This window comes from Rattus norvegicus, chromosome 6 (assembly GCF_036323735.1).
Source record: "Rattus norvegicus strain BN/NHsdMcwi chromosome 6, GRCr8, whole genome shotgun sequence".
NCBI lineage: Eukaryota > Metazoa > Chordata > Mammalia > Rodentia > Muridae > Rattus > Rattus norvegicus.
The window spans coordinates 105,949,345-105,962,673 of NC_086024.1; the positions used below are offsets into that span (position 1 = coordinate 105,949,345).

General features: G+C 50.0%; 1 protein-coding gene across 2 annotated transcripts in view; it reads left to right on the forward strand.

Moving 5' to 3' along the window:
* Positions 1-13,329, forward strand: part of Galnt16 (polypeptide N-acetylgalactosaminyltransferase 16) — an 81,053-nt gene that overhangs the window by 48,358 nt on the left and 19,366 nt on the right. For both annotated transcript variants that reach the window (XM_006240288.5, NM_001100863.1), the window contains 6 exons: positions 1,968-2,125; positions 5,197-5,295; positions 5,830-5,897; positions 6,745-6,810; positions 9,067-9,188; positions 12,339-12,426. In XM_006240288.5, coding sequence (XP_006240350.1) covers positions 1,968-2,125; positions 5,197-5,295; positions 5,830-5,897; positions 6,745-6,810; positions 9,067-9,188; positions 12,339-12,426 — 601 coding nt within the window. The remainder of the gene's footprint in view (positions 1-1,967; positions 2,126-5,196; positions 5,296-5,829; positions 5,898-6,744; positions 6,811-9,066; positions 9,189-12,338; positions 12,427-13,329) is intronic.

Sequence of the window (13,329 nt, forward strand, 5' to 3'; positions counted from 1 at the left end):
AAGCTCTGACTAAATAAGCGTGGTTGTTTCCCCCAGTCAACTTTCAGGATAATGAGGTGATACACGCCCCATGGGAGTTTGAAAACCTCTTCCCTCTGTGGTTTTTCTTTAATTTTAGCTCCTCAGCCATGAGCTAGCTGCTTCTTTCCATTTCCCTGATGCAGAGCTGGGGGAAGGGAGGGACCGGCATTAGCTCGTCGTCATCATCTTAGGGTCGAAGGGCACAACCCACTGCCTTTCCATCTTCACTCCCAGAGCAACTTGGGGCTCAGGCTGGATCACCCCTTTTCCCCTCCTCTCTCCCTCCTCTCTTGGCTGAAATGGATTTTGAGCCCACAGGGGGCCAATGACACTTCTGTTCATTTCCTGGCACAGCACTCTCAGAATATTAGAGCATCGTGGCTGCTGCTCTGTCACCTCTGAGTATACACCCTCAGCAGCTGAATCTAGCTTGGGAGAAGCACACATCTCCTGAGAGAAACAAGATTTCCCTCTCTGAATCTGTCCTCAGACCCCCTAGGCTCCCAGCAGGCCCCCAGGTCAAGGGGCCACTGGAGAAGGTGGTAGCAAGGCAGCGGTCAGGAGCTAGGAGCTTCTAGATCTTTTAGCATTCTTCCAAGGGAAGTTAGGTCAAGCTTTGTTGATGAAACATTCCAGTGTCACTCCACAGAAAAACCCTCGTGTCTACAGGGCCCACTGCCATGGTGGGACCATCCTCTTAAGATGAAGCTTGTGACAGAAACCTCATTCTTTGGCTCTCTGGGTGGACAGTTCTTGTCCTCTTTTCTGCTCCCCCCATCAGCCCAGAGCTGCTGATTGGGCAGAAGAGCTGGAGTCAGGATGCGGTCACAGCTGATAGTTTGTCATTGCCCCCTGGAAACATCTGGCCCACAGTTTGGTTTAAATAATAAGACGTCAGGGTATGTGTATCCATCCATTCATCTCTGATGTGTCTTCCCTTGTCTCTCTCTAGGGACTCTGGTTGCAGAGCGTTGGCTGTGGCTAAGGAGTGTGAGCCTGGCCCATTAATTATCCGTCTCTCTCCAGCACTTAGCACCAATGGGCCCAGTATCAGACATGGGGTCACTGAAGCAGTAAGCAGAAGTCCCAGAGAAGCTCTAACACTGTAGTAATACATTTGGTCCTGAGGGTGTAGTGCATTAGCCTGTGATGGCTTGCTTCTCCTCAATGGAAACTCCCTGCAGCAGCTTATCCAAGCTCTGGCTCTAACCCACAGGCAGCCTGCATGTGCCTAACCCAGAGCCAGGCTCAAGTGTAGTCCTAGTCGACTCTCCAGCTACCAGAATACCCTCTCTAGTTTCTAGTATCCTTAAGGTACCTTATTCCAGGCAACTGATTTTCTCTGGGAAATACCTTCTCTGTGCCAAGCAGAGAGCCTTGGCTTTAGAATTATGGCTGGTTTGGGTGCTAGAGAAATAGTTTAGCCAAAACCACACCTGCCACACAAAATTGGAGGACCTTAGATCAGATCCCCAGTACCTGTGTTTAAAAAAACAAAACCAACCAGCCAGCCAACCAAACAAACAAACCAAAACTACTAAAAAGCTGGGTCTTGTGGTTCATGCCTGCAACTCCAGCACAGGGGATGCAGAGACAGGCTGAAGCTCATTGACCAACTAGCTTAGCTGAATCAGTGAGCTTCAGATCCATCATCTCAAAAAACATACAAACAAAACAACCCCATGTTGACTTCTGCCCTCAGACTCAAGTACTCTGTATCCATGCACATACACAATAGCAAGTACACACCCACCTCCAAAATAATGGCTAGTTTGTATCCAGATTTATAATGCACTTGTTCTGTCAAGGGGAGGTACAGCTGAGAGGACCCAGCTGACACACTCCTAGCTCGTACTCACTGTATCTTTCCCTATCTCTTCCCATGGATCCCTGCTCCCATGGAACCCTCCTGCCTGGGCCCTCTCTGATGCTGACCTTTGTCTCAGGTGACAGGAACACCGTCAAAAGGCTTTGATGAGAAGGCGTACCTGTCAGCCAAGCAGCTGAAGCCTGGAGAGGACCCATACAGACAACATGCCTTCAACCAACTGGAGAGTGACAAGCTGAGCCCAGACCGACCTATCCGGGACACCCGCCATTACAGGTATGGCATCTCCTGCGTGGACAGAATGGGAAAGCCAAGAAAAGACCAGTGTTGGTTGGCTTGGTTTCTTTCACTCATGTGTGTTCTATTGTTTTATTACATTTACTTATTTTATTCGTATGTCTCTATGCGTGTGTGATCGTGCACACATGCAAACTGTATATATTTTATAAATAAATACAATGTCCCCAGTCTTCATCTACTGACTTTAGACATTTAATTGTCCTCAAACTCAGCATTATCCTGCCCTCTGTGTTCCTTCCTTCCTCCCTTTCTTCCTCTCTCCCTCCCATCTTCCTTTTCTTTTCGGTTTTTCAAGACAGGGTTCTTTGTGGAGACCTGCCTGCCTCTGCCCCCCACCCCCTGCCCTGAGTCCTGGAATTAAAGGCCACTGCCATACTAGGTTTCATTGGAAAGGTCAAGGAAAACCCCAGCTAGAGGCAGAAGGGCCCCTCTGTACCTCAATCAGACATCCCAGCAAGAGTAGCCAGCCAGGGGACCTCAAGAAAACCCAAGAGGGCGAACTGCACAGCTGAAGCAAGGGCTCCAGCCCTTCCCTCTTTGAACAGTGAAAGGCTTCGGGTGCCCCTTGTTATCCCTTTCTTGCCTCCTCCCCCAGCCCCAGCAGCTCCTGCAAATGCATCCAAGTCTTGTTCCTTGTTCTTCTCCTGTGGGAGATGAGCAAGGGTCTAGACCAGGGCCAGTGAGGCCTTCCACCAGTCAGTCCCAGCTTGTGACTGGACTCTGACAAGTCAGCAACTCTTCCTGGGTTCAGTCCAGTGCGACCTATCCAGAGTATATGCTATCACCTCTTCTTCCTGCCATCACTTCAGAAACATTCTACTCCTGCTGCAGAAGCCCCGCCCCCCCACGCCCCATTCCTGGTCTCATCTACTCTTCAGTCAGCACATGATGTTCCTGTGTTCTCCTTTCCTTCTTTGTCTTGGTGTGTGTGTGTGTGTGTGTGTGTGTGTGTGTGTGTGTGTGTGTGTGTGTGTGTGTATTTGTGGGGGCAGGGTATGTGCATGACTAGGTTTTACAGTGTAGCCCAGGCTGGCGTAGAACATACCCCAGGCTAGCCCTAAACTTTGATTCTCTCCCAGTCTCAGCTCTCAAGTGCTGAGATTACAGGTGCTAGCAAACAGACATGTAAGTCCTTTGTCAGTCAGCCTGAGAGCAACATCTTCTCTCTCTACTGCAAGCAATGGTAGGTTCATGTACTGCTCTGCAAGACCTTCGGTGGACAGCCCTAGTCATGGCTAACTTAGTCCTCAGGACCTAGGGAAATCTATGTCCTGACTCCATATGGAAACTGAACGCTTGGCCTGGATCATCTGTGTCTACCTTTCCACCTTACCGTACCTTGTCCCTCCTCATGTATTCACTGAGAAACTAAAAGGGGGAGTGTGCATCCAGGACTGTGGTGGGTTGACGAGATGCCCTTTGCTACTGCTAGGTCCTTTTAGAGGGCCGAGGTAGATCAGCATGAGTGTGTGACATGCACACTTGTGCAGGGGGAGCCCAGGAGGGGCAGGCCTGGTAAAGCCAGTGTGCTGCTGCAAACCTCACCTTCCCAGGATACAGCTTCCAACGGACTCCATGCTGCGGGCTAGCTCCTGGTCCTGACCTCTGTCTAGGATGCTATTGTCAGAGTGGGAAACTACATGAGGCGGACTTGTTGGGAACACGAGCAAACCTCCGCAAACATAGACATGGGACAGCTCCTGCCTCCTGGGAATCGGGTAGCCTACCCGACATCTAAATCCCAGAAGAATGTAGGTGTGGGGGAAGTTCAAGTCTACCCTCCAGACAAGTGTGGGAGGTTTGCCTCCTTCAAGGAGAGAGACATTACTGTCTAGCTTCTCTCCTTAGACATGATGTCTGGGGACAAGGACAGAGAGCTGGGGCACTGGAGGTCTGTTCCCCAAGGGAGCAGCCATTTGGACAGCCTGGCTCCTGGGAGCAGAAGAGAGCCCCTCCCCCACAGCCCTCTCAAGAAGAGATATTTTAAAGCTTCTCCGGATTTCTCCCTGGGGCCTCACACTAGCAGTGGGACTCCCTGCCTGTCTGACCCAGCCTCTCTGCAGGGCAGGATATGGGCCTGGGATTCACACCGTGAGCTACTGTCCGTGGCATGAACACTGTAATAAAAAAAAAAAAAAAACAAAAAAAAAAAAAACAAAAAACAAAAAAAAACCCCAGTCATTTCTGGAGTAGTGTGGCTCGACTGTAATAAAGAACAGTGCTTAGGAAAACCAGCGGAGGCGGCTGCCTTCCAGCGGTTTGGAGCCAGGGAAGAATACATTCACAGAAGCGATGGATGGGCAGGAAGGCAGGCAGAAATGAAGATTTTTAACTCCTCCTGCTGAGAGGAGAGGCAGTTGGGGTCCAAAGCCAGGATGGGGGAGCCCGGCGCTGCTGAGGAGGGAGCAGAGTGGCAGGGACTGCCCTTGGTGTCTTCTGGGAAGCTGTTGTCCTGCAGGCTTGCCCCTGCCCCATAGCTCTGGCAGGGCTGTCAGTGCTATAGAGTGGGAAGGAAGTCCCTCCACCCCCACCCTGCAGGCAGAGTGGGAGGAATTTCTGGCCAGATCCTTCCAGAGCTGGGAGACAGGGAGGAAGAAGCATCAGGATGTGAGAAGGCAAAAAGGACTCTGGTTTTCTCTCTCCCCCACCACCTCGTCCCAGTGGCCCGACCCAGCAGCAGCAGCCTTGCTGTCTGGTTCCTGGCTGTATCCTAAGGCCTATATGTAGACCCTAAACCTCCCCAAAAGTCAGTGCATGTGTGCGGTGGTACTTTAGGTCTTTGGCAAAGAACCCCCAGGCTTAGGACGATTCCTCAATCTGCAACTTCCTTCCTGGACCCCAGGCCAGCCAGCAAGTGGGTGCTGGGCCCTTGTGGGATGGAACGTCACGTTGTGGGAGGCGAGCTCTATCCTAGCTTCGAGAATACCTGTGCCTTACAAAGCTGTCCCAGGGCACAGCAGAGTATAGAAAAGCACTGAGCCGCCTAAGCACGCCACCACTGCTCACCTTTGACCCTCTTCACCTCTGACCCCCTGTTCTCTTCTCAGTTGCCCATCCTTGTCCTATTCCTCGGACCTGCCAGCCACCAGTGTCATCATCACCTTCCACAACGAGGCTCGCTCCACACTCCTGCGCACAGTGAAGAGGTAAGCCCCTCACCCTTATGGTTCTGTCCCGTGCGGTCTTTGGCGGTGTGGAGTTTCTGACTAGACAGGACCTTGTTGCCAGGTATAGTGTGCAGACATTGGGGGAAACAGCAAGCACTGGAAGCCTAAGTCTTGTCCTTCCAAGAAGCTAGATCTGATGAATCTTTTGGGAGACCCAAGAAGTCAAAAAGTAAGAAGTCAAACCCAAGGTCGAATCCAAGAAGGCAGACGTGCAGCAGGCTCTGAGTGGAAAGAGGCAGGGATAGACACCGGGCCTCATAAAGCTGGGTATCCACACAGCAGGTGCCTGACAACCACCGGCCCAGCACACTTAGATGCAAGTGTAACCCAAGAAGGAGTACCTAGTGACAGCACTCGGAGTGATGAGGCCCTGGTATCCTCTCCCAGAGAGAGACAGCCCCCACCCCGCCAGCCATGGGGCGGGCAGGAGCCTCGATGGTGAGAGAGGCTTTTACAGAGATGTGTAAGAAAGGCTGACCGCAGGCTCATTTCGTGTGCCCACTGCTATTCCAGTGTTCTGAACCGAACTCCTGCCGGCTTGATCCAGGAGATCATACTAGTGGATGACTTCAGTTCGGATCGTAAGTGTTCATCCTCCCTTTGCGTGACCCTCCATGCCCCACCCTAGCTGCTCCCCAGCTGCTGGGATGAGCTCTCTGCTGCCATCTTGATTCTCACACACGAACCTCTGTCAGGCGGGCAAATCATTGGTCTTTTTAGGGTGATTCCTCATCTTAGAGCCTAACAAAGGACAAGTGTGGCATCGTCGAAATGATACACCCGTGAGATGACATTAAAAAACAAAAACAAAAGCAAACAAACTGAAGCAAGGGGGTGAGGAGACGCCTCGGTAGAGAAAGTGCTTACTGTACACACATGAAGAACTGAGCTCAGGTATCCAGCACACACGTAAAAGGCCAAGTGCCAGAGTGCACATCCGTCAGCCAGTGCTCAGGGAAGTGAGGGGGACGGATGGTGGGTGCCTCACTGACCAGGCAGTCTAACCCAAACTATGAACTCCAAGGTCAGAGAGACAGAGAGCCTGTCTCAGAAAATAAGGCAAAGAGGTAAAGAATAAAGAGAAAGACACCGAGGTTGACCTCTGGCCTCTGTGCTTATACACATAAGCAAGCACACTCAGACAGACAGACAGACAGACAGACAGACACACACACACACACACACACACACACACACACACACCCCTGAAACAATATCCACAGCATCCTTCATCGTTAAAACTGACATAAAAGAGTCCCTTTCAATGCTCCAGGTGCTCTCTGGTGCCCCCTGGCTAGAGTTGGTTCATAGACACTAAGGTCCTTGCCTGGTCCAGGAGTGAGGACAGGGCTACCCTTCAGCTATTACAGCCAGTGTGATCTTATGCCCATATCTAAATGAGCTTGCCTTCCTCCCCTCTGCCCTCAGCTGAAGACTGCTTGCTTCTGACCAGGATCCCCAAGGTCAAGTGCCTTCGAAATGACAAACGAGAAGGTAAGCACTGGGTCTGTGCCGTGGTGGTCTTCTACCTCCCGACTCCTGTGCTGGGCTCTGTATTATCCTAAGACCCTTTGGTCTGCCTTGCTTCTCTCTTCTGAGAAATGGGACCGTGCTGGCACTCTTCTGCCTTACAGGCTTGCTATAGAGATGAACAAGAGCCTCATGATGGAAAGCCCCAAGAAAACGGGGGAGAGAGGGGGTGACCAATCAAGGAGTGTGTTGGAGCATCAGTGGGGGTTTGTGTGTGACCAACCAGGAAGCATCGGTGATAGCACAGTGTGGTGCCCAGCCTAGAAGACACCAGAGAAGTCCCAAGCACACATTAAAAAACAAAGATAAAATCAAACAGGCAAACAAACAAACTGAAGCAAGGGGGCAAGGAGATGCCACGGGGAAGAGAATGTGCCTACCCTACATGCATGAAGAGTGAGCTTAGATATCCAGCTCGCTTGTGTGGGGATGTTTAACATTCTCCACAGCCAAATTATATGTCTGTGAATAGTGTGATGACTGAGGAGCAGGAGTAGGGTGAGCAGGAGGGACTTCTGTGGCGGAGTGGGCCTCAATGGTGGGAGATATAGGCCTCCATAGGAAGAAGAGTAGCAGGCACCTCAAGACACAGGTGATGGAGAGCAAGGGAGGGTGGGGCAGGCTGAGCACGCTGCAGTCAGAGGCAGGAGCTGACAAGTAGACAGACACTAGTGCTAGCAGCCCCACTCCCTGGAGGGCTGTGGCAGACATTGGCTCTCCTGACATTCTTATCCTTAGGCATGACAGCCAGCGCTCCCATTCTGCCCACAGAGAAGCAAGGTATCAAGAGGTTCTGTAATTTCCCAAAGGTAGTGAATGGAGGAGCTAGGATTCCAGCCTGGAAGACATACTCAAAGGCCAGCCTTTTAGTCCCTCTCTATGTGTTCTTCTTCCTGTGAGAATCCAGGCCAGGCAGCACAGGTAGCAGACTAGGTGGCCTGCGGTGAAAGCAGACCTTGAGAGACAGAACATTCTTAGACTTGACAAGACAAGGAGCAAGAAGGTTTTAGAGTCAGAGAAATATGTAATAGATATTATATAAGAAAGGCCATTTAAGCCATAAGGATATCATTAACTGAAATCTTCAGACTGTCAAGGAAGAGGCTGAAGAGAAATGTCTCTCAGCCACTATGCAGTAGAGGCTGAGGCTTGGGATTATGTTGTCCTAGGGTTTTGCCAACAGTGGGTGATAATTTATGCTCCTATGCTTTCTCTATTCCTTTAAGAAGAAAGCCTTTTGGACTGATGGCCGGTCAGATAGAGGAAGAGTGACGAGCAGGGGTGTGGCCAGGGAAGGGTCTCTAGAAAGTGACCTATAGACAGAGGGCTCAGCATGGGGGCCCTTCCCTTCCCACATCTCACAGGACATGAGTGGTTGCTCTGGCCTGGGCAGAACCAGCTAGACCTCTGCTCTCCTAACTGACGATGTCTCCATGCCACCTGCAGGAACGGCCAATGGCAAAGTCAGTTAGTGAGCAGTTAGTGAAACCACTAGGAAAATAAGGTGGGGACAGAAGAACCTAATGCATGTGGGTCTCTGGTACCAGGCTGTCTCCTTGCTCTACTGTTCGATGTGACAGGCTGGGTTATGGAGGCTTCTAATTCTATAGGTAAGAAAGAAACTGAGACCTAGCAGTGGGAATACAGCTCAATGGAAGAATGTTTATCTAGCATGTACAGGACACTGTGTTTGATCCCCAAGACTACAGAAAGAAAAGGGAGGAAAATGGGTGGGATGGAGGAAAGGTAGGAGAAGGGAAGGAAGGAAGGAAGGAAGGAAGGAAGGAAGGAAGGAAGGAAGGGAGGGAGGGAGGGAGGGAGGGAGGAAGGAAGGAAGGAAGGGAGGGAGGAAGCCGAGCAAGGCTCATTCAAGGTGAGTGAATGGCCGGCATACAAGCCCAAGCCCTGCTCAGTCAGGATGATTCTCTCCCTGTCACATCTGGCTGTGCAGCTGGAGAGAACCATGGAGGTTCTCAAAGGGATTGGTTTTGTCATCTGGTCTGTCACTCTCTCAGCTTGACAAGCCATCTGCATCTAGAGCATTGAGTGACCCTGGGTGACCATGAGGGTGTGGGAGACAAAGAGGGAGGAAAGAAACAGAGGCACAAGGAGGAGGCTACCCACAGTAGCTCAGAGATCACAGTCCCGGAAGCAGTGAGGACCCTGGGACTTTGGGGACACTAGTAGGGTGGTAGCTCAGCTCTTCCTTTCCTTTTGCAGGATTGATCCGGTCCCGGGTTCGTGGGGCAGATGTGGCAGGAGCCTCAGTTCTCACTTTTCTGGATAGTCACTGTGAGGTGAACGTCGAGTGGCTGCAGCCAATGCTGCAGCGGGTGATGGAGGTGAGCTGCCTGTCTGTGGGTGCTGGACCCCTTCAGGAGATGCCCTCGGTGCTGGCAGCCTTCACTATCTGCAGAGCTAAGCTGGCATTGGAGGAAACCTCAGGGTCTGCTACCTCTAAGAGACCCCACCCAGCCAGCTGTCTCTCCTGAAACATGAGTATGATTGTCATGTTTGTGCCTGCTGGGGGACAAGAATCACATTGCATGGGAGTTTGGTGAGCCAAGAAGCTCACACTGTAACGGGCACACAGCAGAAGCTCACACTGTAACAGGCACACAGCAGAAGCTCACACTGTAACAGGCACACAGCAGAAGCTCACACTGTAACAGGCACACAGCAGAAGCTTACACTGTAACAGGCGCACAGCAGAAGCTCACACTGTAATGGGCACACAGCAGAAGCTGACACTGTAACAGGCACACAGCAGAAGCTCACACTGTAACGGGCACACAGCAGAAGCTCACACTGTAACAGGCACACAGCAGAAGCTCACGCTGTAACAGGCACACAGCAGAAGCTCACACTATAACAGGCACACAGCAGAAGCTCACACTGTAATGGGCACACAGGATCCTGGGCTGGGGAAATCTGTGATCAGGCTGGAAAGCACAATGGAAGCAGTGCAGATTGGAATTCTCCAAGAAAGGGGAAGAGGGAGCAGGAGGCTCCTGCCATGTGTTTGCTGTTCATCAGGATGGGCTGACAGAAAAGGATGAGGTCACTACAACTGAACCCTAAGAGGGCAGTAGTCCCGTCTGGGTGTGGTGTGTCTGCCTATAATCCCAACATCAGCAGGAGGATAATACCTGAGTCCAGACCAGCCTGGATTACATTGTGAAAGGAAGAAGAAAAAAAGAGGGAGGAGGAAACAGAGAGAAAAGAGAAGGAGGAAGGGGAGACAAAGAAAGAGAAGAAAAACAGCCCAATTTTTAAAACAGGCAACAGATTTGAGCATTTGTTTAAAGAAGATTTACAAATGGCCACACACAAACAAGAGTAGCTCATGGGTTTGTTGGGAAACGTGATTGTACCTCATACTTACAAGGATGGCCAAAATCAAAAAGACAATAGTAAGTGTTGTCAGGGTGCAGGCACACGGGAGCTCTCCCACATTGCTTGTTATAGTGGCCCCAGCAGAGGCTTTGGAGGACAGTCTGGCAAGTTTCCAGAAGTTGAAACAGAGCTACCCCTGTGATAAAGCAGTTCCCCTTTCTGGATATAGATTCTGGGGAAATAAAAATAAGAACTACACCTGTGTTCAGGATCATTGCTAAAGTAGCCAAGAGGCTATGGTATATCCATATAATAGAATATTATCCAGCCAGAAAAACCAAGCACTGAGATTAGTTACAATGTATATCATCTTTGAAAACCTGAGAAATGAAAGATAGTCAACAAGGCCATATAGTATATGATCCCATCTGTAGGACAGGTCCAAAGTTAGAAAATCCATAGAAATAGAAAGTAGGCTGGGTTTGGTTTGTTGTTTGTTTTATTTGTTTTGTTTTGTTTTGTTTCTAAGGGAGGGGATGATAAAGTGTTCTAAAACGAGATGGTGATAGTCTACTGTGTGAATACCGAAGTTCTCTGAATTATACTTTTAAATACAAATTATCAACTTTGTAGCATGTGAACTCTATCTCAACAGGGAGAGGCTGGTTCCCTAGGTAGCACAGAAAAGGTACAGTCGCTTCTCTTGTCAGCCGTTGTCCAGGCTTTGAACAGCCAAGCCATGAGTGAATTAAGGGGTTTCCAATTATGCAAAGTGGGGCTTGGGAGCCAGGGAGTAAAGGTGCTTGCCACTGAGCCTGAGGGCTTGACTTTGATTCCTGGGACCCACAGGGTAGATGAGGAGAACTGAATGCAGCATACATGCGTGTTATAACAGGTTCATACATACATGTAAATAAATAGGTAGGAAGGTAAGTAGGTAGGTAGGTAGGTAGGTAGGTAGGTAGGTAGGTAGGTAGGTGGGTGGGTGGGTGGGTGGGTAGGTGGGTGGGTGGGTGGGTGGGTGGGTAGGTAGGTAGGTAGGTAGGTAGGTAGGAAAAATAGATGTAAAGAAACATTTTAGAGTGGCTTTGTCACTTTGTCATTGTTGTCTTGCTGTGTAGCCCAGCTGGCCTTGAACACACCATCCTTCTACCTCAGGCTTCCGATTGCTTGAGTAAACAGGTGTGTGCCATCACATCTGGCTTGGATGAGAGGGTATTAGAATTGGAAGCAGAGGACTGGAGAGATGGTTGAGTGGTTAAGAGCACTGACTGTTCTTCCAGAGGTCCTGAGTTCAATTCCCAGCAACTACATGGTGGCTCACAACCATCTGTAATGGGATCTGATGCTCTCTTCTGGTGTGTCTGAAGATAGCTACAGTGTGCTTATATAAATAGTAAATAAATAAATCTTTTTTAAAAAGAACTGGAAGCAGAATGGGGTTGGGGGAAAGAGGCTGTTCAGTGGAGTGTTAAAAAGCTTATCAACGGGGCTGGGGATTTAGCTCAGTGGTAGAGCGCTTACCTAGGAAGCACAAGGCCCTGGGTTCGGTCCCCAGCTCCGAAAAAAAGAACCAAAAAAAAAAAAAAAAGCTTACCAACTGTAGTTAGGATTTCCTGGGGTATACACCATGATTTACTCCCACTCAAGAAATCAGGAACATTTGTATTATACACCAGTGTTTCAAAATTGGATTTGTGTTCTGGGAGATGGCTGACTTTAAAGCAGAACCCTAGAGTCCCGGGCCCTCCCCTGTTGTTGCCCATTTGAGGAGATTCAACTCCAGAAGGTAGAGAGGTGAATAGCAGAGAACAGAATGCCTCAGAGCTGTGGCAGCAGAGCCAGCCTGTGCAGCGACTGAGTCACTGTCCCAGGATGGTTGAGACCATGATGGTGACTGTAGCCAGCAGCAGTCAGAGAGGAAATCACGGAGCAGGAGATAGCCCAGGAGGGCTCAAAATGACATGAGAGGAAGTGAAGAAAGAGTAATGCTGTGCCTGGAGATAGGTGTGTGTGGTGATCTAGTCCAGCCTAGGGTCCTCCAAGAGCCTGGGGAGACTGTAGCACCCCATGTTCCAGAAGTCCCTCTGCAGAGCAGTCAGCTGGGCCTCGTGTAGAAACCCCTGACCTCACACCTTCCAATCCTCCTCTTCTAGGACCACACCCGTGTGGTGAGCCCCATCATTGACGTCATCAGCCTGGACAATTTTGCTTACCTGGCAGCATCTGCAGATCTTCGAGGAGGTGGGTCCTGCTCCTCAGGAAGGGCCTCTGGGCTTGAAGAGAGGCAGGCAAAAGCAGGGGAAAACCCTGGTTCAAGGGTCTCACTCTGCCAATTCTTCCCAGGAGAAGATGAGGAGGCAGAAGGAGAGACTGGGGTTGTAAGCGCTTTACATATGTCAGAGGTGGGGCTAGCTAGTCAGTCATTCCTTCCCCTCATCACGGACACACTCCTCCCCAGTGCTGCTGGTTCAGGGAACTTAGCCAAAGGCCTAAGGGAAGTCTTGTGGAGAGAAGTTGTCTGGACAGGAAGAACAGAGCCTGTGGCCTCTCCTGGATTCCTAACACACACCCCAGAGGCCACCATTCACGTGGTTCACATTCACCACATTTGCCACTGAGCCTTGAAAATCATCTAGTCAGATTTGCTCTGGGCTATTAAGTATATAAAACTCACAGCAGTGGTTAGGATTCTAGTGGGGACAAGTGTAAACCATCTCATTTGGTGTTTTGTGTTGATTGCATGCGGAAATGTTTTAGATAGACTGTATTAAGACTGTTTTATTCAAATTAACTTCATGTTGTTTTCATGTGACTCCTGGGCTGTTTTTTAGATAATTTGTTTATTTTTATTGTACATGCATGTATATGTACCTTGTACATGCGCTATCCACAGAGGTCAGAAGAGGGCATTTGATCCCCTGAAACTGGAGTTACAGATGGTCATGAACCACCATGTGCATACTGGAAATGGACGTTCTCCTCTGAAGAGCCTCAAATGCTCTTATCTGCTGAGCGATTGCTCTAGCCCAGTGCTTCTCAGCCTGTGGGTTGAGCATATCAGATGTTTACACTATAATGTATAACAATAGCAAAACTACCGCTAAGAAGTAGCAACAAAATAACTTTATGGTGGGGGGGGAGGGT